The sequence below is a fragment of the Camelus ferus genome, chromosome 7 (assembly GCF_009834535.1).
Source record: "Camelus ferus isolate YT-003-E chromosome 7, BCGSAC_Cfer_1.0, whole genome shotgun sequence".
In the NCBI taxonomy this organism is placed as follows: Eukaryota; Metazoa; Chordata; class Mammalia; order Artiodactyla; family Camelidae; genus Camelus; species Camelus ferus.
The window spans coordinates 2,370,105-2,397,589 of record NC_045702.1 but is presented as its reverse complement, the minus strand read 5'-3'; the positions used below and the strand labels follow the sequence as shown (position 1 = coordinate 2,397,589).

General features: G+C 40.0%; 1 protein-coding gene across 1 annotated transcript in view; it reads left to right on the top strand.

The window, feature by feature from the left end:
• RBM33 (RNA binding motif protein 33) overlaps window positions 1-27,485 on the top strand; it is a 103,217-nt gene that overhangs the window by 14,984 nt on the left and 60,748 nt on the right. Inside the window, 4 exon segments of the mRNA XM_032483021.1 lie at window positions 2,723-2,799; window positions 4,983-5,295; window positions 19,527-19,698; window positions 24,927-25,135. Coding sequence (XP_032338912.1) covers window positions 2,723-2,799; window positions 4,983-5,295; window positions 19,527-19,698; window positions 24,927-25,135 — 771 coding nt within the window.

Genomic DNA, 27,485 nt, shown 5'->3' with positions numbered 1-27,485 from the left:
TGTAGGAGTTTCTAAACTTTTGATCAAGTAAAAACTTTGAAGTAGTTACTTCTAGTGTGTGTATATCTATTTCTGTATTGTGTATGTATGTATATATATCATTCTACCAATATGTTTTGAATGTTATAAAATATACATTAAAAATAGAAATAAAAAGTTAAAGATTAAAGTGAAATACTGGATTTTTATTTTATTAACAGTTTAAAGGCACTTGTTATTCTCATTAAATATCAAGATAGTTTTTTATGCTTTGTTTTTAAAGACTTCAGATTGTGCTGGCTACTTTGTCAGCCGTTATACTCAAGCTCATTATACTCTTAGGTGACTGGGTCACACCAGCTGTCTGCTTTATCGCTCTTGTTAGATTCTCCTTTCAGCCTTACAGCTGATGAAGACCCAGCACTAGGAGTGCTGCTTCTGCCACTCTCCTGTAACTTTCTGTGCCACATTATTACCATTTGCTCTAATCCATGAATTTGTTGTGGCCACTCTCTTTTCTGTGTCCTGTTTCTTACTGCACCATCGACCTGCAGGTGTCCTGGCTTTGGCCTATCACAGCCTTTCCTCCCTTAAGTGGCTCTGTCATCGCCTGTATCGCTAGATAAGAATTAGTTCAGTTACCTGTAAACCCACTTGATCTCATACAAGTAAATGGGGATACATCGGAGTGACTGGAAGCAAAAAACCAGTGAGAGTCCCCCTCAGCCTGTCCGTGTTGAGCTCATGCTCTGGCCTTAGAATGCCACACACGTGCTGTGATTCAGTGTGTCAGGGCCAGTCCTTCCTGTGTCATGGTCACAGAGGAAGTGAGGAAATGTTTTCCTTCTGGCTCAGTGAATTAGTCTGCACATCCTTGAAGTGCACTCACTGCCCTTGAGCGTCTACTACCCTAATGTAGACACGTTGTTTCCTTTGTAATTATTTAAGATGCTTTAGTGAGGAGTACCAGTTAGATGTTAAAATGTTTAATTATTGTAAAATTTTTTTACATGAAGTTGGATTTCTACCTTTGGGCAAGCCTGATGTATCTAGTTTGCCCTGTGTTTCTCTCAGGGAGCCCCCATGAGCCCTACTGATTTCACGAGTCTTCATGGCCACTTGCCCTTTTTTTGCCCTGCTTCCTGCACACCACCTCAGGCAGACTCCTCCTCACTGTCCTACCCTTGCCTGCGGAAATACTTCCCACTAATTCATTGGATGTAGTCGTAGAAAGTCAGTTTTGGCCTCAGGGATTTAGTCTGACTCTGCATCCCAGCTTTATCAGTAAAGTGGGTATTTGGTCATTTTGATCATTATTTTGTGCCTCCCGTGTCTGTTACTCATCAGGTTCAGAACTGACACAGGAAGTTGAATCCTCAGAACTCAAAAAAGTAAGATTTGATTGCCATCAGGGCCACCACAACATATATCCTCTATTTTGTTTGTTTGGTGTGTTATTTATTGGTTCACTGACTTTTGACAAATATTTAAAAGTTGAACCAAAAAACTCAAGGAAGTAGCCTTTAATGAACGAAATCTGGCTTTTATTGAATTGTTAATTTTTAAAGATTTCCTGTGTTTTTATTTAATGAATTAAGCAGCTAAATTTAGATTGTCCTGTAGCAGGCCTGGCTCATCCCTGCCGATGGATAACAGATTCTGTTGGCAACTAATAAGAACTACTAATAAGATTGATATTTTTAGCTTATATCAAAACTGCTGTGATGAAGAGTGTATATAAACCTGTTTTTTGAAATTTAGTTTTATAAGCTATAGAATGCCAGGAAAAGACTGCTTATTTGTTTCTTTCATCTTTAAGTAGAAACACAAGTTTTTTTTTCTTTTTTTTCCCCTCATGTGTGTGTTGGGGGTGGGGGAGTGGTAATTTACACGTATCAGAAATAATTTTAATAGAGGAGGAAGGTGTAAAGCCCTCACCGCCCTTAAACCTGAGGTTCTGGCATGTATTTAACTTAACAGAACTTGGAACTTGTGAAATTTGACCAGTTGGCAAAATCTCCAGGCTGCCTCTGCCTACTGATGTGATGAGTGCACAAACCTGTCAGGAACAAGAGTGGGGTCTAACTTAGTCAGAGTCATTTTCATGTGTCATCTATACTGGACAAGCCAAAGTTTTATTTTAGTCCCTTACCATTTCAGTGGGGCAGTCCAGTTACCTAAAATCTGCCTCTTTCTAAAATTCCACTATTGTTTTTGTTTGTTTAAAACATCTTTAGATTTTTGAGCACTGACAGTATTAAATTTAGTCAAATCTTAAGGATACCATTTTTTTGTGTGTATGATAAGAAAAATTATTTGTTTGGTAGGAAAGCCTTTTTTTTTTCTTTTTCTTTTGTTAGGATCATTATACTTGCTGCTTCTATACTTATTTGACTGTGCATCTAAAATTTGTCTGAGGTAGTTAGCTAGCATGCCATATGTGGAATGTTTTCTTTCTTTTTATTTTTTTTTTTTAAGTTGTTTTTGTTGTTGTTAGTGGAAGTACTGGGGATTGAACCCAGGACCTGTGCATACTAAGAACGCACTCTACCACTGAGCTATGCCCTCCCCCCATATGTGGAATCTTGACTTTTGGCTGGTTATATCAAACTGAGAAAACTTTCTGAATACATGTTCTAATAACAAGGTTAGAAAGAATCCAGTCAGCGTAATTGTGCACTTTTGTAACAAGTAACAACATGTAGAAGTGACATGCATTAATTACATTTCTTATTTTAATTAGAATCAGTCGGATTTGTCAGATGAAGAGTTGAATGATGATCTTTTACAGAGTGATAATGAAGACGAAGAAAATTTCAGGTACTCAGTATTAGCTCATTAAAATGTTCTTTAAATTGATAGTAACTATAAATTATAATTATAACGGGTATAATTGATAATGTGGTACTGTATCTTTAACATATGATTATATTCTAAACGGGGCATTAATGTAATTCTTCGGTGTGGAAGCCATATATGTTTTTCTATAGATAGATCAACTGTTTAAACTCAGTACTGGTCTTGTATTTAATGACCTCTGTGAGCTCTGTTGTGTACAGGTACATACAGCTCTTTTAAAGAGTTCCTTTGTTTGAATAGGGGGCAGTGGCCTCAGACTCGATACTGTTGGTTGCTGTTTGATGTTACTGCTTTTGTTTTCATTTTGGACAGTTTTTATTTATACATATCTGTTAAGTGAATTGTCATTTTGGAAATTCTTTTTGACTACTTTAGACTCTAGCTGACTATCTGAATATAATTGTTTTAGTCTGCTTGGGCTGCAATAACAAAATATCATAAACTGGGTAATTTACAAACAACAGAAATTTATATTTATTTCTCACAGTTCTGGAGGCTGGGAGTCCAAGGTCAAGGTGCTAGCGTGGCTGCGTTCTGGTGAAGACCCCCAGCCCTCCCACTGTGTGCTCCAGTGGTGGGAGGTGTCAGGAAGCCGTCTTGGGTCCCTTTTCTGAGGTCACTAATCCCGTTCACAAGGTTCTGCTCTCATGACCTGGGCCCCTCCCCAAATCACCTCCAGACACCGTCACATTGGGTATTAGGATTCAGTACATGAATTCTGGGGGGGACACACACATATTCAGTCCATGGCAATAATGACTGTCTTTCTGCTGTTGACACAGTAAGCTCTGTTATAGAAGAAGAGGAAGGGCTATTTCGTGTACTGTTAGGCAGAATAAGGTTTTCGGTTTTATGAGGAAGCATTTATTGTGAAAATGTCAAGAGACACTTCTTGCTTATAAATGTAATTAACAAATATATGCCATTATTGAGCTGTTGTAGATTTGTTGTAATAGGTTTTCTAACATAAAGTAACTTTTGTGGATAAAAATAAGTTTTAAATTAATTTATTCTGTCAGTTTAAGTTTCTCTGTTCCATTCTCTGACATCATTATTATACTTTGATCTTTTGACTTATTCAAATTGCCCTTGAACTATACCTTTGAAAAAAATTTTTGGGCTGTATAGTATTTTCAAGTCTATATGGCATACTCAGTTTTTTATTAGGATTAGATACTAATATGTGTAACTTAGATTTATCTACAAAACCTTGCATTTTAAGTGCTGTTATCTTGCCTCCTAATTGTTTGGCATTTAGCTGTTATTTAATAGGTGGAATATGATTTTTTTGCAGTTTTAAACCATCTTTATTTTACTCAGAAATTAACTTTTTAGAAATTTTTATTTGTTTTTTTATTTTGGGGGTTAGGTAATTAGATTTTATTTATTTATTCATTTTTTTTTTAATGGAGGTACTGGGGATTGAACCCAGGACCTTGTACATGCTAAGCATGCACTCTACCACTGAGGTATACCCCAAACTGCTTTAAAATTTTTTTTATTTTCGGGGGGAGGTAGTTAGGTTTATTTACTTATTTATTTTAACAGAGGTACTGGGGACTGAGCTCTGAGCTTCCCCCAGAAATTAACTTTTTTTTTTTTTTAAAATTGTGACTAGTGCAAACTTAAGCAAACACTGGAATGTATTTTCACACAGATTTTTAATATTTTGATTTTTTAAATAGGAGTTTATAGTTTGCACCACAGATTTAAAAAAGAAAACAGATTGCTCTTAAAATTCCATCTGTGATTTTCTGTTTATAGGTTAATACTCCTATTTTTACTTTGAGATCTTAGAAAACAGGTGCCGCCCTCTTCATTCTGAAAGTCGCAGTGGGACGGCATCGGCTTGCTCTCAGTCTCGGGCCTTTCGCCGGTTAGACCTGCCTCCCGTGGCAGAGCCGGCCGTCCTGCTCAGATAGCCTGCAGCCGGCGGTGGCGGGGGTCCTGTGCGCGAGAGGAGTCCCCGGTGCTGGCTTAGCGTGCAGCGTGCTGAGCTCTGCCTTTGCGCGCTGTTGTAGTCCGTGTGCGTCGGTCGGTCTCTGGCCTACCTTTGCCAGTTTTTGCAACAGTTAATTTGTAATGATTTAGTTTGGAGCTCTACTCCAGTGGTGGGCCTTTCTTTGTATTTCTGTTCTCTCTAGTTCTCAGGGTGTCACAATTAGTCTGAACACCACATCTGGCATGGTCACATCGTTTGAACTGTCTGACAACACTAATGACCAGTCTGGAGAACAAGAATCCGAGTACGAGCAAGGAGAGGATGAACTCGTTTATCACAAGTCCGACAGGTCTGAATTGTATGCTCATGAGTACGCGGAAGAAGGACAGTATGAAGGCCACGGCGCTGAGCTGACGGAAGAGCACATGGAGTATGTGGACGAGCCGGAGGAGGGGCAACTGTACAGCGACGAGGTGTTAGACATCGAGATCAATGAGCCTTTAGATGAGTTCACAGTGAGTCTTCCTCCTTTGTGTGGCTGAAGATAACGTGGCTGCCTGGGCATAGGTTTCCAGACTGATTTGAAATCTATTTCTCTCCCCTGGGAGGGAGGGAAATTAGACCTTATTATCACTGTCTGCCAGTTTCTTTATCTGAGCTATGACAAAGTTTGTGTTGACAGCTTGTTTGGCTGGAGGTAATGCTCCTTTGTCATTCTGGAAGGCTGCACAGAATTGTGACCTTGAGGATTGCACCCTAAGGAAGAAAACAGCTTTGTGTGGTGGAGATACACTGTGAATTGTTAGAAGTACTTAATGCAGAGCTTTTATCCAGGCTTTAGACAAGATCTGATAAAGTCCTTCTAAGGTGAAAAGATTATTGACCTGCTAAAGACATCTTTAAGGTGCTAATATTCCAAAGTGATTGATGTCCTGTTCATTCATCCTTTTTTGTAACTGAGAACTGTCTAAACATGAATAAAGAGATTGGAGGTTAGTTTAGGAAATGTCACACATAATTTGTTATCTGTAATCAGGAAGCAAAGATTGTGCTGATTTTTATTTCAGAAAGGTTGTTCTGGTAGGTAGTTTTTTTTTTTTTTTTTAGGTTGAATTGTCAAGGAAAAAAGGTGCTGGTGAAATACTGCTCATCTGTCTAGATTCATTATTAAAAGACATTTGTTTTTAAAACAAGCATTTAATGAATTTATGTTGGAAGGATGTGATCTCCGTAGCTGCAGTAGAATTTTGGGGTTTTCAGGACACTGGGCTTCACTGAGGTGAAGTGTCATTGGGGCTGCTGGGATGGGGTGAGGCATGCAGAGTTAGGATTAGAGAGCTACCTTTATCTCTTAATGTTTTCATTCAGAGTAGGCTTGCATTTCAGAAAAAAATATGTGTGTATGGTTTTGAAAGGGATTAGTTGTTTATGTGGAGCCTTAGAATATTTGGTTCTAGACACAGATGTGTTTGTGCATGTCAATAGTTATTTTTAAGATTTGATTCCTTTTGAATGCTTTCTCTTCAGTAGATACAGTAATGAAAAGTGTAGCTTTGGTAAACAGAATCATGTAAAAGGCATTGTGGGTACTTGTTCTTTTGATAACTCTGTAATGGTCTGTTTTGGTAATAAATCCTTCAGTAGTGTGGACAGGTGCTGTCTGGCATACTGGTGTGTTTGTATGCTATGTTAAAATGGGACACTATAATTTAAAATGTTTCTTAAAAATTAAGCCAGAATTCTTTAAAAATGGGCCTAGTTATTCCCTGATAAGAGCATTTTATTATTTCTACCACTCATCTGAAAAGTAAGATGGTTGGTCAACATCTTGTACATTCAACAGCTCAACAGATATTTACCAGCCCAAGCGGTGGGCACGTAAATATTGCTGAAACGTGAGACATGAAGCATGGCCCCTGCTTTCTGTGAACTTGGAATTTAGTGGAACAAGTCACAGTGTGGAAAGGGCTTGATAGTGCTTGTGTGTGGTCATGTAAGAAGACCACACATGGGAAGAGATAAATGGACTTAAGCTGTGAAATACTTTTCCCCAGCTCTGCAGTGCAGGCTTCTTACTGTCCTCTTAGGCTGTCACTGATGCACACGTTATTCATTATTAGACTAACGAACATATGAGTAGATTGTATCTCCACATGTCCCAGTGGTATTTTCATTTATTAAATGGTTTATGTGGTTCGTGTCCTCATTAGGACTTGTTAACTATAAAGCTAGAGTTGAACGCTGCTCATCAGAAGTATGTTCTACCTGCTCGAGCTCACTCCTAAGGCCACAAGGAGGGATTCTGTGTATAACTGGGCATAGAATCGTAAAACCACAGAAGTTTACAATTGGAAAGGACACTTTTACATGAGAAGAAACTGAGATCCACATAAAAACTTGGTAGTATAACTCTGGTGTTCTTTCCTATCATACTCGAAAGAAGATTTTTAAGTTTTTTTGAATTTTGTTGTCCTGATCTTGAGAGTGAATTAGGATTTGATATAAAAACGTATATTCTTCTATTAGGAAGGAATGTACATCATTTATTATTTAGCAGAATCGTAGAGCATTGTTTGTCAGGTGATTTTTACTTTTGAGCACAGTCACATTTATTTAGGGCCTTTAAAGTTAACATAGATTGAGATTTCATAAAACATTGTTCTGTAAGAAAAGTTTCAGATTGCTAATTTATGGAACAGCAGATTTCTGCTTCCCAGCTGGGATTGGTGGTGTAGACTAGGCTCTGTTGTGTACTGGCTGAAGGTTTTGATTCACATCACCTGACCTTATTTGAAATCCAACAGTTCTGCTCTCAGTGAATTATGCGTAGTGCTGGTGGTTCTTTCTGATAGGATGGTACAGTGTCTTGGGAAGTGAAACCCAGTGTGTGTGGCTACTCTGGAGGGACAGTTGTGGGAACTGAGGTGTTCTGTCACCTTAAATGCAGCTGTTTTCTTTGTAGTGAGACTGGTGTGTGTTCTCAGCAGGTCGTTCGCTCCTCCTTGCCCACCTCTTAACTGATCATTTCAGCTAGTGGCTGGGGATGCTGGGACGTTCAGCCCCCCCCCCGGGTAGCATCAGGTCCTGTCACTTGTTAGGAGTGCCCGTGGGAGCCCTTTCTCTTGCAATTGTTATTTTTAGCCCGCTTGCTTGCTTCCTTCCGTATGCCCTCAAGAGATGCCTGCCTGCTGATATGCCCCTTGCATTTCATGCATTCCTGGAATCATCCTTCTAACTGAATGGGGTGGCTAATGGAGAAGTGAATTCTAGCATGTGATTTTTAATAAAGCTCCTTCGTTGAATTGAATTGCTTGTACTTTTGTTGTCTTCCGTTGCTGTGAAAATGGTTTGATTGGGCATGATTCCAGCCCCCTTACTGCTGCTGAGCTGCTCTGGGCAAGTGTACGCACACTAGCTTTTTGAGATTATTTTCCCTTTCAGTCGATTTTAAGAAGAGCTATTTGTCAGGGCTCTTAGGGGAGCCGGAAGCCGAGTCTGTGTCGCTCACTGCAGCGACCGGGTTGGCATACTGCGCTCCGCTCTCGCGGCCACTCTGGAGGCCTCCTCCGGGGGTGTGCTTAGTGCCGTCCGCTCCGTCTGGTAATTGCCAAAGGAAAAGCTCGCTAACGTAACTAAGCATGAGTCATGAAGATGAGCAGCGCTTAAACCCCCCAAGCTCTATGAGGAAAACTTACTTTCTCTTTGATGGCTGTTAGGATGAAGAATACTTGCAGGCTTGTGGGCGGCAAGGGGTGACAGAGCAGGAAGACTGTGTTGCTGAAGCGGGATTAGATGAGAGAACTGCTTTCCAGGTTGCTCCCGAAACTGAAGAGGCATTTGTTCACCTTTTAAAGAGTCCAAAGGTTTGTGGGCTTTTTTTTTCTTCTAGGTTTAAAACGAGCCTCTTTTTAGTGTTAGTGAGAAGTTCATACATCTCTTCTTTGAAGTATGAGTGCAGTAAAAAACCAAAAACAGAAAATGCCCCTGAGCTTTCTAGTCTTTGGGCAGTGAGTTCTGCTGAGCTGTGATTTCCAGATAGCTGTTTGCCCTTTGTGTGTTAGAATGTTTTAAATGTTTTATGGGGGTGTGGCTCGAAATCTTTCAGAATGTGAAGCATATGTTAGTGCTTTGAAAGGAGTGCTGTGATTATTTTAAATTAATTATTATTAATTAATTTTGAGCATTATTTCAAAAATACTGCGAAGTTCCCTCTATTTAGGTGCTGTGTTAGGTGCTGAAGAAACAAGGATAATTGAGAAGCTTCGTTCTTATGCTCAAAGAACTTGAAGCCTAATAGAGGGGAGAGAAAATGTGGGCCAATTCCAGTGATGTGAACGTAGAAGTAGAGCCTCCCAGAAGAGAGGCTGCGGTGCATGCTGTAGGAATTCGCAGAGGCCTCTCTGGTCAGGTGTGTGTCTGGAGGCGGTGTGGGGGAGGGCGGGGGCGCTGAGGTTTTATGGAGGAGACCTCCCCCGTGAGGCAGGTCTGGGACAACGGATGCCATTGGGACGTGCAGAGCTGTGGCATGAGGTGCAGGCTCACAGGTTCTGGTCTCCAACCTTGGAGCTTGTCCCATGGGCCAGCCTGTGGCCGTAGAATCGTTCCATGGCCTTAGGACTTGCTGGTTTAATTTTTTTTCTCTTTATTTATGGTTTTTTTCTAAATTATTTTCCTTAATACTTTTTTCTTTCTTTTTCTCAAGAGATCATGAAAAGTGGTATTTCCCTGGCTTAGGTTATTTACTTTAGGTCTTACCCCAAAGTCTTAGAAACTCAGTATACAGAACACTTTATTTACCCTTGTCCCCCTAATGCAGCGCTGTGACAGCACGTGAGCACGTGTGCCATGTGCAGACACTTTCTGGGGCACATCCTTGCTCTTCCCCAACAAGCTAAATTTGGTTTTATTTTTCATGCTTTCTCTCTGTCTCGCTCTTACTCTTTGAAATAATTTGAGCTTAGAGAAAAGATAGAAGAATAGTAGAAAGATCCCTTTGCCCACATTCTCCAGTTGTAGACAAATATATTTAGCCCAAGGAACCAAGACAAAGCTGAAGAAGACTTGAATGAGAAGTGGTTTCCCTGTCGGTGACGGCTCTGTGCTGACTGAGTGGTGGGCCCCTACACCGAGGTTCGGGGAGACCGTGACCTGCTCTGCGCTCTGCCCAGTGAAAAGCCAGCACAAGCCTAGGTCAGACCTGGGAAAGGGTGATCTAGGCGAAAGGCGTCAGAGAGAGAAATCTAAGAAGCCATCAAAGGAGGGTGTGTGGGTGGGTAGAGGGGCAGCAGAGGGAGCTGTGAAGAGTGTTCTGGGGGTGAGTGGTAGAGAGGGAAATGTAGGAACCCAGCACCCGTTAATTAGTTCATGTCCTGTTAGTTTGTGGTATTTTGTAGTTGGAACATTAATTTCATTGGTTTTCCCCCCATAGTTTATTCTTTGAGTATTTCAGGTGATAATTGTCCTTACTCTGATAGTGTGTTGTGTTTGTAGCATTTTTAGAATGAGAAAAGATTCTGTAGATTTTAATCCTTAAGTGCTCTCTGGAGATACAACATTCTGTTGTAAAGCAGTTGAAGAACAGGAATGCTGGTAGGTGTGATACTGTTGCCTTGGGTGCCTTCTGGAGCTGACAGGCTGCTGCTCGCAGACCCAGGTATTTCAGACTTCGATTCCTGATCTGTATTCCTTAAAACATTGAGGCAAAAGTATGTTTTTATTTAAAAGATGGTAATTTTGCCTTCTGTTTTCAGTGTCTTCGAAGAGAGATTGAGGGGGAGAGAGCAGTATTTTTGGAGGAACGTTAATGATCATTAATGACCAGCCTTAAAGTAAATGAACTCATATCATGTGTGAGTTATATGACAATATGTCACACATACTCAGGAAGTCTTAATCATTTGGGGAAAAGTTAGATCCCTCCCTTGTACCTTATGCTAGTACGGATCTCAGATTAACTCACACCAAACTGTAAGTGTATTAGAAGAAAGTGTTTTAATAATGGTGCTGACTGCCCTTTGTTCCTGACTTCGTCTTAGCCTTCGTCTTACCTACAAAACAGAAAACTCACCAAATAGTACAAATTTATTTCTCACTAATGTAAAAAAATTCCAGAAGGCACTTCAGATCTGGTATTGGCCTCACTAGGTAGTAGGTACCGAGGCTCCTTCCAGACTTCCATCGCACAGTTCCAGAGCTGCTGCTCTTAGCGTGGTCCATCCAAGCAGCGGATTGCAGGGAAACTGAAAAGGTCCGTGCCCACTCTTTGAAGACACGTCCCAGAGTTCTGAGACAACAGTTTGTAAGCATGTGACAGCATGTTCAGTTAAAATTGGGAGTTTTGTGATTAAGGACGTGACAGAATGAGTAAAACTGAGCACTAAGTTGTCCTGGTTTTAGTCCTTTATTGCTCTTGGTGTTAGGCCTTTCTAAGCCATAAAGGGAAAGAATGACTTACTCATATTTAAATACTCCAAAACACTGTAAACAGGTTCAGAAAAATGACAGTATGGGAAAGTGTTTACATATGAGCTTAAGAATTAAATTAATATATTTAGTAAAGTTAATATATTCAGTATGGAAGTTAATATATTCAGTACATAGTATGTTCAGTATATACAGATGAGCACTCCGATAGAAAGAAGGGCAAGTAATATGAGAAAGTAATCAACAAATAAGATAAGTAAAAGACCAATGAGTATATAAAATATGTTCAATAAAATAACAAAACAATTGAAATTCTATATTAATATTGGCAAAGAAAAATTGGTCAGATATAGTCTAATCTATTTGGGGACTATTTTGGAATTACTGTCTGCCAGGAGACATTTTTCCATGGGTCTAACATGTCTCTGCATGTTTTGGGAACAAAGTGCTGACTGCCTTTTGTTCCTGACGAGCTTTTCAAAGATGTTTCTGTAGCAACAGCATAGGAGAGATGTGTCTTCCTCTGAAGCAAGGGGCAGGCGTGCTTTATGCTCATTATTACAGACTTGGGTTCTCTAAACTCAGAGCCCCTCCTGTAATTCAGCTTCCTTAAGGAATAAATTGTCCTAGTCTGTGATGAGGAGTCTCATGCCTTCTCATAGCCTTCATGAAACAGTGGCAGGCTGCCTTATTAGCTGCAAGAAGGGTAAAATCACAGACCCTTCCTTCACTGTTCATTAACAGTATCAAAAGCTTGAAAGTAATTCCAGTTTGATGAAGGTGTCCAAAAAATTAATCTAAGATGTGTTCAAAGGTAACATGAACCAGGTATTTGTTTGCAGCCTTGAAAATAAATGGAACCAACTTAGATTTTTCTAAAGGGTTAAGTAAATGACGGCCAGAGGACTACAGGTCACCAAAGGATATCCTAGCTCTCTGTTGGACATGGAAAGGGGCTTGTGATACGTTAAGTGAAAAGAACAAGCTAATAGAATTCCTCCCCTTACGTCCCTCTATGACTTTGCATATCTAAGTGTGTGTGTGAGTAATAGTGATTACCTCTAGATTGTGGTATTATTTTATACTTTGTACACCAAATATCCTAAAATATTTTTGCCGTTAATTTAACTTGTGAACAGGGAAATATAGGGCGGTTTAAATTTGACTTTGGTAATTTGGAAGGCAAAGAACTAGATTGCATTTGTTTAACTCCTGTGATTTCTAGTTGCTGTTAACTCACATGAAACATCCTTATGGTTGTTTTCAATATGAATCCTTTTATAGATCAGAAAGTAAAATCTCACCTTATTTGCTTTTTTTTGTTTAAGCTGTATGTCCCATAATTTAATTTTAAATATAGTATTTTAAGAAGTTACTCATACATTTACTTTCTTATCCTCTGTCTCTGATTGTTGGTTTGTTTACTTTGTTCGTGTTGCTTATTTTTGAATTGACTGAAAATTCTTTGTAATGTTCTTTGCTCTCAGGAGTTTGTATTCTGAGGGGCAGGTAATTGGGTTTTTTCATTAATTTCCGCTTGGAACACGTACTGGGGATTGAACCTGGGACCTCTTGCGTGCTGAGTACGGGCTCTGCCAGTCGAGCTGTACCCTTCCCCGTGGAGCTCCCAGTCCCGGGAGGCAGGCGATGTGCTGGGCTTCTCTGCTAGCAGCAAACGCTGTGGGCTTGTTCTCTTACTTCTAGTGGAATCACTGCGTGCCAGTCAATCGGAAAGGTCGTTACTGAGAACTGGTGTGCGTGGCGCTGCTGTGGGTGCTGGGAAGCAGGGTGTTGTGTACTGTTTCAGTGTCTTTTGACAGGCTTTGCCTTTGGAAGGCTGTCCTCCTATCTTTTTCAGAAGTCTGACTAAATTGCATAGTCCTTAGGGAGAGAAATAGTTTTCATTTGCCACATATTCCTGTGTCTTAGTGTCTCCCTAGTTTTTTGACCCATTTTCTTAAATTAGCTGTCTGCAGTGTGTTGATGAACCAGACCTTTGCACTCCATCTTGTGTTGCAGTGTTCATGGCTCTGGTTGCTCAAACTGTAGGTAGAAAATGTCTTGCAGTTTTTCAGACAACTTCATTCTAGGCACTGTATTTAAGTACACATTAGAATCTGAATCATGGAACTAAAAAGTTAATTTCAATTGAAAAGTCTGTTTTAGATGTCTCCTTTTATTTAACTAATATTCTTGCTTGGTTAATACAAAGAAATCAGTATACTTGAAACAAATGAGAAAGATCTAATATGAAGACTGACTCTCAGCCTTTCTAATTCTACAGCCACATCAATGCCATTTGTGCTGTTGTCTTCATACATGGTTAAAAAGGTTTGCTGTTTTAGATAGTTTTGGCTTGTGTAGAGGAACAAATGAGAAGTTGAAAAAAATCCTTGCACTATTGGCATGTAAACTGCTTTTTAGGTGGTGATAACTTTTACATTCAGCAGATTGGCGCGGATCTGAGTATACAGTTCTGTGTTTTGATTTATGTATACATCCGAGTTAGCATCCTTCTGTTGGTGAGAAACAGTTCCATTATGCCAGAAAGTTCCCTCCTGTTTCTTTCTGTTCAGTTCTGACTCCTCTCACAGGCAAGCAGTGTTCTTACTTCTGTTGACTTACATTAGTCTATCCTGTTCTAGAACTTCATGTGAATGTGATTGTACAGTATGGAATAATACAGTACTCTGTGTCTGGTTTCTTTTGCTCACTGTAATGTTTTTGAGGTTTCATCCAAGTGGTCATGTATGTCAATAGTCAACACTTCATTCTGTTTTACGGATATACCTTTATTTTCTCCTGATAATCGATATTTGGGCTGTTTCTAGTTTTTTTGTTATTATGAATAAAGTAACTATAAAGTTTATTTTACACATCTTTTTGTGGACATATCTTTTCGTTTTCTTTGGCATTAACTAGAAGTGGGGTCACTGACAGAGTAGAAGTATGTTTAATGCTGCAGGAAATAGCCAGATGGGTTTCCAGAGTGTTTACACCATTTTACACTCCCACCAGTCATGTGTGAGTCTCAGTTCTCCATCATTTGATATTTGTTAGGTTTTTTCCATTTAGTTCTTCTAATGGGTATCTCATCATGGTTTTAATTTGTATTTCTCTGGTAGCTAATTATATTGAACTTCGTCCTGTGTACTTATTTGACTTATATATCTTCTTTGTGTCCTTTTTTGAAAAAGTGAATTGTATTTTAAGCTTCTGTGTATATGCGCTAGACACAGTTTATATATTCTGCACAGAGAACATGTATTGTCTGTATAAACACATATATTGTCTGTACATTCTCTGTGTAGAGTATGTGCGTGCCTGTGTGTATTCTGGATGCAAGTCCGTGGGCAGATAAATACATATGCATGTATATATAACGAGTATTTTCTGTGAGCTTGAGGCTTGTGTTTTTAATTTTCTTAAAGGTATCTTTTCATGGCCAGAAAAATTTAATTTTGACGACGACCAAGTAATTTTGTCTTCTAAGTAATTCCAAGAAACCTTTGACTACCCTGGAGTTCCAAAGATACTACCCTGTGTTCCTTCTGGAAGCTTTATAGTACTAGCTGTGTTTAGTTTACTTAGGCCTGTGCTCTGTCTCAGCTAATACGTACATGTGGTATGAGATTCTTTTTTTCGTCTAGTTCTCGTGGAATGACTTGTTGTAAAGCTCCTTTCCCATTAAACTGCCTTAGTGCTTATATTGAGAATCAATTGACCATTCAAGTTTGGGTCTCTGGAATTTCTTTTTTGTTTCATTGCCAACATTACACTGTCTTCATACTGTGGCATCAGGTACTGTAAATCCATCAGTTTTGTTCTCCTTTTCAAGATTGTTTTGGCCATTCTAAGTTCTTTGAATTTTGCATGAAAATTCTGTAATTGACTTGTCAATGTCTATTAAAAATCTGGTTAGGATTTTGTGAAAATTGCATTGTATTGTGAGATCAAATTGGGGGAAAACTAACATTTTGATAATGTTGCCTGTTAATAGACACAGTTTAATTCTTCATTTCCTACTTTTTCTTTCTTTCTTTTGCCTTATTGACCTGACCTCTGGTACTATGCAGAATAGAAACACTGAGGGCTTTGTTTTTGCCTTGTTCTTGATAGTAGGGGTAAAATATTCAGTACTTCATCAGCTACCTGGAGGTTTTTCAGTCAGCTTCAAAAAGTTCTTTTCTATGTCTCGTTGCTGAGATTTTTTTTTTTAATCAGAAATAGATGTTGAATTTTGTCAGTGCTTTTTCTGCATCTGAGATAGTCTTGTGACTTTTATCCCTTATTTTATTGTGAATTAAATGGACTTTAAAAACTATTAACTGTACTCCAGACTTAATTTCCATTTTGCAAGTATTCCCATTAATGTCCTCTTTCTATTCTGGGACCCAACCCAATTGTTGTCATGTCTCCTGATCTGTGATAGTTTGTTGGTCTTTCCTTGAGTTTCACGACCTCGACAGTCTGAAGAAGCCCTGAACGTACTGGCCAGCTGTCCTCTGGAATGCCTTCCGCCCTCAGCTGGTCTGCTGTTTTCCTCGTGATTAGACCAGGGTTATGCGTTTTTGGAAAGAATACCTCCCAGACCAGGTGTCTTTCTTACCCCATCATACTGCGTACCACTGGGTACAAGGCCTCCCTGATGGTGTCAGCCTTGCTCGTGTGGTGAGGTGGCCTTTGCCAGTTACAGACTAATTCTGTAAAGCCACCATCTTTCACTTCCTTTGCTCTGTTCTTTGGAAGCAAGTGGCTAAGTCTGGTCTGCACCCAAGGTAAGAGGGTAAGACTTCACTTCCACCTCTGGAGGAGGGGGCAGTATGTACATATATTTGGAATTCTTCTCCAAGTAAGATTTGTAAAATTGACTGATTGTTGGATGTTAAGTCAACCTTATGTTCCTGGCTGAACCTCACTTCGTCATGATGTATTTTCCTTTTTATGCTTTGCTAGATTCCATATGGTTTTTTTTTCTTAAGGAATTTTGTGTCTGTATTCATGAAGGATATTGGTCTATAATTTTCTTCTCTTGAAATTTTTGCACAGTTTAATTGCTCAGACTTTCCAACTTATAAATTTTCAGTGTTGGCAGAATTTGTATTTCATGATACAGTAAAGAATTGTTCTCTGTCAAATATTTTATAAGCACTAAAAACTTCTGGGAAGTTTTTTAAAGCAATGTTTTTCTACAGTTTTGTTTTGTTTTGTTTTGTTTTCATTTTCTTTTTCAACTTCAGAGAACTACCCCATTTTTTCCCCCTCAGATTTGGGGTGGAATATTGAATTTTCTTTCAAAATACTGACATCACAGTCTCATTTCAGAATTAGCTGGAGAATGTAAAACAGTATACAAGTCTGGGTCTTGTTCCCCCTTAGAATTTCTAATTATATATGTATGTATGATAAGATTTTGATAGACTTGTCTGTTTTAGTTTTTTGGAGGGGTGGGTAGGTTTATTTATCTATTTTTAGAGGAGGCACCAGGGATTGAACCCAGGACCACGTGCATGCTGAGTTTGCGCTCTACCGCTTGAGCTGTACCCTCCCCGGCTTTAGACTTGTCTGTTTTTAAAGAACTTTTGTGATGGTTTTCATATGCACTCTGTTAGGAATTACAAGTATGTCTTTCAGGTTTTCAGAATAATTAAATAGCTTAAAAAAAATCAGACCTTTGAATATTTTTGGTAGTGTTAATAATGAAATCAGAGATTTACATACATATTTAAATTCTTACAAAATATAAACTTAGGGTAATTTAACTTTTATATTGTTATCTAGCACCACTCTTCAGTGGAATTTTACTTGTGAATGGAATACTAGATAATGTTTGTTAAAAATTGCAGAGAGAGTCAACATTTTGGCAGATAGGTTAGTTAATTCTGTAAGCCACATGGCCAAAGGAGCTGCTTTTTTCTTTTTTGGAGTCCAGTGTTTGGAGTAAGAGGTAGTGACCAGTGGATGAGGGAGTGCATGTAGCTTAGGGAATGTCTCCAAGTGGCCTAGACTTGAGGCAGCCGAGACCAGGCAGCGTCTCACTTTCAGTTCAGAGCTTGTGTTATCCTTGATGTTGTTCAGGGCTGAACTGGACCCCAAGACGTGGACTGTAAGTTTGCATTCTAGGACATCCCACCTCTCAAAAAATCTACCTTGTGCTTGTGCTCTCCTGTTGTAATCAGGCCCTCCGTCCATTCCTGACCACTGGCGACTAGTGCAGTTTTGTCTCTTGGAGAGTTTCATGTAAGTGGAGGCTTTGCCGTATGTCATCTTTTGAGGTTGACTTCTCTCTCCAGCGTAATAACGCCTTTGTGATTTCACCCCAGCTGTATCAGTGGTTCATTCCTTTTTATTGCTAAAAGAGCATTCCATGGTTTGGCTGGACCGCAGTTTGTATATCCATTCACTGTTGTTTCCATTTTTGGTGATTCAAAAGAGAGCTGTAAACATTTTCCTACAGATTTTTACATGAACATAAATTTTCACTTCTCTTGGGTGAATATCTAGCAGTGGGATTGCAGGGTATACGTTGGAATTTTTTGTTGGTTTGTTTCTGGTGGCCTGTAGGATTTGTTTCAGAAGAACAGTTTTCAGCTAATCTTTGTTGTCGTTAGATTTCTTAGATGGAGATTTGGATGTAAAATGAAACTCTATTAGCTTCAGTACTGTTAAAGGTTAAATTAGAAATGACTGTTGTAGTAGAATCTTTGCTTTATTGGTATTCATTTCTTTTCTTCTTCTGTGGCCTTGCTACTTAAATGTGGTCTGTGGCTCTCCATGTTGGAGCTTGTTGGAGATGCAGAATATCAGGCCCCATCCTGGACCTGCAGAATCAGAATCTGCGTTTTAGCAGGATTCCCAGTGATCTGTATAAACCTTAAATTTGAGAAGCATTGCTCTGGAGCATTGGTTGACGTGGAGAAGAGTTTTGTGAGTAAATTTACTTGTACTCAATTTGAGTGTTGTGCAGCACAGAGAGCTGGGTCCACCTCACATGTCCCTCATTCCGATTTCAGATATTAAGACAGAAGTAATGGTATCAAACTAGCAAAATGCCAACATTTTGGTACTTTAAAATTCTGTGGGATGCTGAGAGTCAATACTTGAAAGGTGGTTTAGAATCATTAGGCTAAAAGCTGTAATTTACATTTATTATTTTATTTTTAGGCATTTGACCTCCTGAAAATGTCTCTAATTGTAGGATTTATAGCAGCGGATGTGTGTACTTTTTACACAGAAAATGTTGAGGAAAGGATTCAAAATGATTGTGTCAGTTTATTTTAATTTGTTTCTTGGACTTTTTCTAACCAAGTAGTTCATTTTTGTTTCTATTAAGAGTAAAGGACATTTATAGATGATGAATGATGAGAATAAAGAAGGAATTTCTGTTTTTTTAAATGTTACAGAAAGCATCTAAATGGACCCAGTCTTTGGTGTGTACCTGTCTTATTACCTAACAGCAGGTCACCAAGACCTAATATGAGGTGAAAGTGATTAGTGTCAAAAGAAGCATGAGTTGTACAGTAGGAATTGTTGATGAAGGAATTACTTTTAGTTTGGGACTAGATTAGGCACAATTTTTGTGGGAATCCGGATGTAATGAAATAGAAGATGAAAGCTGGTTTTATGTAAAGTGAACGAATTAAGAAAATGATTTTGCTATGTTAGTAGTCTGAGCTAGTCATGAGCAAACACTGGACAGTGAAGTGAGGAGAAATGATGCGGGAAAGTTCCGGAGGCTGAAAAAAAATCAACCCAACAGCCGATTTGGAGCTGTTGCCTGGAATTGAAAGCCCAAGTAGGTGGGGTCAGGAGTTGCAGGAAGTGTGGAGTCTGTTTAACCGGAAGGAGTATACTGCCATCTAACGTAAGTTACAGGGTGGGCTAGGCGCTAATAATGAGCTCATGGAACTCTAGCCCTGGTTTCATGAACACGCTGAACTCTGCTAGATCTGGACTGGACTGGAGTCCAGCAGGGATTTTTGGAATTCGCTGTTTGTTCTCTTAGAAGTGTAAGTAGCAGCAATGTGTAAGATTTTGCATATTAACTACCAGTAGGAATTTGACTTTTTCTAACATTGTTAATTTTTAATATTTGAGATTTTCTCCTGGAATCAATTTAGTGTTTCACATGGCCTTATAAATAGGACATTTTTCAGTATTTTTACATCTTAAATATATAGAACTTTTATGTATGTGTATATGTATGTGTGTAGGTAGGTACCTATCTTATTACCTAACTTCATTACCATTCTTCAATATTTAATTCAAAAGAATATGAACTCACCTTCCCTCCACTTTTGTTTCTTGTGTGTCTGCAATGTAGGGAGGTATGGAGACTTTGGAGTTGCAGAAGGACATAAAAGAAGAGTCAGATGAAGAGGATGATGACGATGAAGAATCAGGACGATTACGTTTCAAAACTGAAAGGAAAGAAGGAACAATTATTAGGCTCTCAGATGTAACTAGAGAAAGAAGAAACATTCCAGAAACTTTGGGTAACTTTTTTTGCCTGTCTTCCATCCTTCTCCACTCCCATTTCAACTTCCACCATAGTGCTGTTATGATTAATCAAATAGATTTAAAAAGTTGACTTTGTAGAGTATTAATGCATGGCATCCAGAGGGCGATGGTCCGTATGAGGTCAGAGCTGAGCTGTGGGGCTGTAAAAGTCATTTTATAAAATGACTATCTTCTGGATTAAAAAAACATTTGAATAAAATATTTGATTGTTTTTTAAAAATAGTTTTTCTTTTGGAGTCTGTGGCCTGGACCTACTCTCATGTATCCTGTGCAGTTCCTGGCTGGCTCTGGGAGGGTGGTGTGGGGATGGTACAGGGTCATTTCGCCTTTCCTGAGACTGTTCAAGTTGCCAGGGCTAATTCTGGATCAGACTTTTTACTTTGTACGTTTTAGTGTCATTCTAACCATCTTTTTTGTGTATTTTTTTCTGTATGCCATTCCTCTTGGTATTTAATGAGGCAAGGTGACTTGTTTGTAGACATAATCAGTTTAACATCATTCCTGTTAAAGATTACCACAGGTCATTGCTAATCAAGAGAACCTGTTTCAGTATTGACCCTGTTCCCAACTCCTCTGTTTTTTTTTTTTTGGTTCTGATTGTAAAGAATAATGCAATGATTCTTAAATTTGAGCAGCAGAATCACCCAGAAGGCTTGTTAAAATGCATATTTCTGGGTCCACCTGCCAGCTCTCTGATTCAGTAGATTTAGGGTGGGCCCAAGAAAGTTGGATTTTTGAAAAGTTTCCGGGCGATGCTATTCCTGCTGCTCTGGAACCCATACTTCGAAAACTACTGATACATTGTCCCATATTCCAAGGAGGGTGGTGAAAGGACGGAAGGACAGAGGACTGTACCTGTTCTGTGGTTTTGGTCAAAATAATAACCAAGAAACTAACCATTAGTTACTACCTTTATTACTCCTTAAAAACTGTTAATTGTATTGGTTTTCAGTCAGAAACATGAGCATGTGTCTTTAAGTGGCTGATGTGATCTCTCCGAGGACACTAAGCTCCCAAGATGTCCAGGGTACCAGGTACATCATGTTACTTTACTGAGTGCGGTTTATGGAGAAATTGTCATAGAGTCCTAGTGGTTTCCACCTCTTCCCCGTCCAGCTTCCTCCTTCTCTACCTTTGGGCCCAAGGTTTCAAAATCCTAGACTTTTCTGAAGTTACCAGTTAGTCTGAACAAGTATAACATAGGTTTCGAAGAAAATTGATCTGAAAAGTTGGCCTTGGGTGAAAGAAGATGAAGGAGAGATCTTAAAATGGGGAGACGGGAAAAAAACAAAAGTATCCTTGGCAGGAGGAGTTGGTCATGTTACAGAACAAGCTTACTGAACAGACATTTCAGTCTTGGGCTGTGATGAGATGAACAAAGGATGATGGCCCCCCTGGCTGAACACTGTAGGGCAGTGGGCAGCTTATTAAGGAAGTGGCATAGTGCCTTCCTGAGCCTGGGAGGGTGCCATGGGGAGGTCTGTTACCTAAATTGGGGAACCTGGTGTGTCCAGCCTTAATAACTGGGATAGCTACAAGTTCTAAGGATATGAAATCACTTCCCAGACACCATTATGAATGGTGGCCTTCCTCTCTGCAGCCAGCGCCTTAGGCCAAGCGGATTTCGCAAGTCATCCCCCAACCCTGAGTCCTCGATGCCTCTGCTTCTGCCGCCCCTTCCCTGGTCCTCCGCTCCATTCATCTCGTGTCTGTTCATTTTACCCTGACTGTTGTGTTTGGAAATGTCCAACTTGCCTGTGTTCACTATGTGTACTTGTTTCATTCCTGCGTCTCTTTCTTTTCAGGATCTTTGCCTCATTTTGTTCCTTTCAGGATCATTTGTACTTCCTTTATTAAAGAATTTTTGTCAAGCCTTTTTTTTTCTTTCTTTTTTTTTTCTCTTTCTTTTTATGGCATTTGTCAGTTTTATAGTCATGTCATTCTGAGACAAGAGGCTGGAAGGGGTTAATGATGGGCAAGTTGGCCCTTTAAATATGGGAAGAGAGGGTCTAGGGTCCTTAGAAGCAGATTGACTATAAACATAAACAGTTTGACCATTTGCCATTCTTTTAAACATTAAGAAAAAAAGACTTTAAATGTATTTGTGCAGAATGTGATTGTTTGGTTAGATAGTAGGGCAAATAAAAATCATGCTTAAAAGTATCTTTCTCTGCTCCATATCTGTAAGCCCTAACTTAAGAAAACTTAGTGTTTGGAAATATGAGAAGTTAGGATTAGTCTCACTACAAAAAGGATTTTTCTGTCCATTTGAAGATGGGTTTCCTGAAGCAGCGAGCTCCCTTGTTTCCTTAATACCCGCCCCCAACCAAAAAGTTATTTTGATATAGAAGAAGAATATTCAGTGAGAAAGAGAAGCTACTATAAAATTTGGTACACAAGAAATTTGCATAAATTTCTACTCATCAGTTTATTTGTGTACTCTTGGTGATAGAAATACCAGTTTCAGGTTCTGTACAGAAATGCTTGCGTTTATTTGACTGTGTAAAGCTGTTTACCTATTGTTGTAATGGGATTAAAATATCTTGCTACCAAAATACAAATGTTGTCTCATATGATATGTATTTCTTGACAAGTGATCTTTTAACATTCTGAATACCAATAAAAAGTTATGTGATATCATTGATTAATGCTTAGAACACTTTGCTCTTTAAGAAAAGAAGAATGAAATAATGCTCTGGCATCCTCCAATTCTGACCCTTCCGTCTGCATGTGGATAGTGAATTCCCTTCAAAACCTAGAAGGACGTTTGGTCACTAGTCATTTTCACATTCAAATACATGATGTCATCCTTAAATATGAAGAGCACTACCTCGTGTTTGTGACAGTCTTGGCCAGTATAGAGCCTGTTACACAGCTGTTGATTAGTAGTTTAAATTCAGATTGGATTCAGAATAGAATTTTGGGCTTTTGCCTAGGTTATGATCTTAAGTAGAAAGCTTTTTTCCTCAACCAGGATTCTGGGAATTAAACACTTTACAGGAAATGTTTCTCAGTTTTCCCAGGGATGGAACAAAACGATATACTTAAGAGATAAATTCATTCATTACATTCAGAGAATCCCTAGGGTATAAGGGCTTAATTCCTCTCCAGAATGTGGTTGAGAAGGGTTTCTAGAACATACATGTGTAAGTAAGGGAATGATTCGTTTTAATTGGAATATCAAAAGCCATCTCTAAAACGTGGGTGTCGGTGACCAGTTAGCCTGAAGTGCCAGCACAGAAGTGTGGAGCTGCTGGTTCTTTTGCCCTGGGAGGTGGACCTAAGATTCTCTTTGAAAGCAGCACAAGCACTAAATGACTCTATTTTAGTTGGGCTTTTGAAATTTGTTGAGTTTTGCAATGTTCTGAGTTTCATTGGCACATGTAATATGTTAAATTATGTTTTGCTGTGTTAGTCTGAAGAACATTGTTACTATGCCCACAGAAAGTTCTCTTGACGTAATACCCTTGGTTAATTTTGTTTAAGACAAAGGATCTTTGGGGAAAATATTTTTATCTAGTAATAAACAGTTCAAGGTCACTAGTGCCAGCAAGAGAATAATGCCGAAAGTTTACATAATGGTCCTTGTATTTGCTAAGTTTTTACAAATTTCTTGATTCAGTTATCTTGTTCAAAAACTCAGACTATCATTTGTTGTTTGTATTTTGCACATAAACTTTATTTTATACATATTTATTCACTATATTAGTGCAACTATTATAAAATTATTTGCATGTAAGTATGTTCTTAAGTACATTTTAGAAAGGGACAGTACAGTATAAAACTGCTACACTGAGCTATATCTGTACTTTAGAATATGGACATAGTTCTGAAAACACTTAAAGGGAAATTAACATTTCAGTTGAAGTTACAAATGTCATTTCCATCCTGTCATATTTTGGTGACCTTTTGTGACAGCTTGTCTCAATTGGAGGAAAGCATTTTTACTTGCTGATTAAAGATGTCATTTGAAACCATTTTATTACTGGGGATGGTGAAATTAATCTTGACACTTAGAACCACTAGAAAAATAATTGCTGATTCACCGCATAAAATGTGTATGTGAACCAATCATGTAGTCAAGATTAGAATGAAAGTCTGTGCTTGTTAAGAAAAGATTAAATTTTCGTTTGAATGGAGTCTAGATTCATTTGAAGGGGAGGGGAGTACCATAGAAACAATTTCAAGGAAATGAAATGTGGCTTAGAGATTTTTGGAAGACTTTGGAGATGATTATGGAATTCAAGGTAGGAGATAAACTGGTGATATTTAAAATTTACCCTTCACTGTGGAAGAAGGCATGGGAATTCTTAGTAGAAGGCAATGAAATATTTAGGTTTTCATTTATTAATGGGAAGCATTATCATCACAGCTTAGATAATATTTTAAAATAAAGGCATCATATTTGAATAAGTTAGGTTTTTCCTTCTAGAAATTCAGAATAATGTGCCAACTGAAGTTTCTTACGGGTTTTTTTGTTTGTTTTTTGTGTCCTTAAAGCATTGGTCAGAGAGGTGAGCACCTACCGGGTGTCGCAGAAGTGTATGCATTAATGGGTTTTTTCTTTTGTGACTTTGTTCTTACTTGCTGTGAGTCGTAATCTGAAAATCTGGAATGCTAGTAGTATTAAATGAGTTTCCATTCTTTGTGAAATAAATTTTAATTACGTGACTTCAGAGTGATTTCATCAATAGTTTTGCTTTTAAATTAGAACAATCAGGAATTTGTCATTTTTTATCTCTGTGCCACTGTGTATTAATAATATTTTTACTGGTTTCACTTAGAAAACTGTGCTGGTGTAGGACTGGCGGAGCCAGGTCTTGACCGGTGTCCCCTGCCGTCAGTGAGAGGGACCGCGATTGCGAAACGCCTCGGTTTGAGGGCGGTGCTTCAGTTGGGCTTTAGCTCCTTCTTTTTAGCTTCCCTTGGCGCAGCGTAGTGGTCTCAGATGAAAATACTTCAGAATTTACAGGAGAGACTTGTGCTTTTTACAAGGGGAAAGCATGTCTTCACGTAACAGGGCTCACTCGTGGGTTCTGAGTGGCTGGCTGGACCCTGCGAGCTGCTGCTAGCTCAGTTACTTGTGGGTGAGGCGCTTGCGGCTCCGGAGGGTCACGGTTACGTGTTTCTTTCCTGCTTTCTCCCTGTAAATCTGGTCCGGGCTGTTTGGAGGTCTCTAACACGTCTGCATCTTTTCAAATAGAGCTTTCAGCAGAAGCCAAAGCTGCGTTGCTTGAGTTTGAAGAGAGAGAGCGTCAACACAAGCAGGGGCGCTACGGCTCGCGGCGGGGAGGACGGCGCGGGGGCGCCTCCGTGTGCCGTGGAGTGGGAGACCAGCGGAGAGAGGGCAGCGACCGCGGTAGAGTGAAGGACCACCGGCCCGCCCTGCTCCCCACGCAGCCCCCGGTCGTGGTAAGTCTTGCAGTTCCCCTGTGGGGCCTGCAGCTTTGGAGCAAATGGAGACACGCTTTTGTGGGCAGAGTTTGCATGCATCGTAGTCTGAAGTTAAAGCTCAGTGATGGGGATAATGGCTAAAGGTTCTTTACAGCCTATGACATGATTTCATATATGGTCTTACAGGTTCAGTCCTCTGGCATTCAAGTAGTGGAAAGTAACTGATGAGGAAAGAAGTGGTGAGACCCGATGTCCTCAAGTGACAGGGGCCACAGAGGAGCCTTGCTTTTATCTTCTGCTTGTAGAAAAGTGCACCATCCTGAGAACTCTGAACCTGTTACAGAGAGAATCTAGCAGTTACTGTGTGTTTTATAAAATATTTTTTCCTTTGTACTGCCTACCGTATGTAGGTTTTTCCTTAAATGGAGCAGCGTCTCTTAGAATAACTAATATATCCTATCCATAGAAATGGGGATTGTCATAGCCATAAAAATTTTTTATAATTTAGGAATAAGTCATATATTTCTAATTTCAGCTTAATTTGAGTTTCCTCTGTATTTCAAAGATGAGGTGTCAGAAACAAAGACAGGAGTTGTAGTGACAGTTTCTTGGTTTGTTCTTTTAGTTAGCTTTAGGGCTTTATAGCTCTTTCCTTTAGAAGTCAATCTTCAGGGACACATTTATGTAATATGAATATGTGTCCGCGGTGTCTACCACATGTCCCACCTGCATTATCATCTGAACTTAGGGGAAAACCACACTTTGCCTCTGTGCGGAAATGTTGTATTTTAGGAGTCATTCATTTGTGAAATAAAGTAGAAAAGATGGCTTCCTGTTTTAGCGTGAGAATGCTGCTTTTGATGTAAAGGGAAAAGAGGTAGACGGGTTGATTACGGCATAAAGAAGTTGATGATGTTAATAACTGCCGTTTGCTCGTACAGCTGTTTTGTTCTTAAGCTTCTCTGATAGCAAGAAGACTGGCTCTTTAGTTTTTTCTGTTTCTTCCCCATCTCTTATCCTCACCCTGAGCCTCCACTTGCCGTGTGCTGAACAGCCACCTCCGTTATTTCATTTTAGCCTCTTGAGGGGAGTCAGCCACACAAGAGGCCAGATTTTGCAAAGCTGTGTCTCCATGATCCTGGAAAAGTAACCAAGCTCTCTGTTTTCTTGTCCACAGAGAGGGGAAGTGTGTGCCCAGCCTGCCTCCTTCAGGGGGGCTCAGCTGGAACGATTTGCGAGTGCTTTAAAAATGGTGCCCAAGCATAAGGCGACCTGAGTCCCTCCCGGGGTGGTGCTGTGTCCTTGGAATCCTGTGGGCCCTGGAGCTCGCTGGGAACTGGGGCTTTGGGCTGAAGCTCTCGCTCATCTTTGCTGTCAGTGGGGTTTCAAAGTTGCAGTTTACTGAAGCGATCAAGGCTGGCTGAAGTGACCTTACCCTTGCCCTTACTTGTGTCCATCCTAAATCACAGACCCCTTTGATCCTGGTCACCCCCACCCCAGACAGGTAGTCTCTGGGCTCTTCACCCCCAGAGTTCTGGGAAGAAGACCCTTGCTCGTGTCTTTGCTCGTGTCCGTCTTGTCCTCAGTCAGCCCCTTGCTGCCTGGACTTTGCTTCACTGTCCCAAATGTGCTCTCAGAACTGACACCTCACCTTTGCAGTCCATCCTTTTGGACCACACGCTGGGGCCTCGGGCATCGCCATGAGCTCCTTTGTCGGCCTAATTTTGAGTGAGATTTGGCGCGCGCTGTCTTCTCTTCCAGCAGTGGCCCTTCTCACTCTCCTGTTTCCTTAGCTGCACTGTTCTCAGTCCTCTTTTCAGTCAGGGCTCTCACTCGGCAGTGTTGTCCTTCCTGCCATCTGCCGTCTCCACACGACTCTGGGTCTCCAGCCCGAACCTCTTGCCAGCTCAGTGTCCTCATTTCCTAGCTGCCCCGACCCTTTCCGCGTGGCTGTCGCACAGGCCCTGAATCCCCCTTGCTTAAAACCCGTCTTCTTGCTCTCGCGTGAACGGCCCTGCGTGTGTGCTTTCTCAGTTCAGTTCGGGCTTGATGTGGCTGACCTCTGTCAGTGTGCTGCCCATGTGGACTCAGTGCCGAGTCAGACCGGACTCCTCTGTGTGCACAGTGCACGTTACGACTGTCGTGAGCTACAGGAGGGAACGTACTTGTTTCTGGGGCACGTATATCCCGGATTTAAGGTAGTACCAGAACCTTTAGAAAAGTCCTCCCTGAGGAAGGATAGCTAAGACAAGGTCATGTGTACTTTGGTTTCAAAATTCTCATTGTTCCCTTGGAATGTCTCCTTCCTGTTGCTCTTCATCAGGCCGAGGGGAGCAGCTCTTGATGGCTGCTCAGTCGGTAGCAGCCT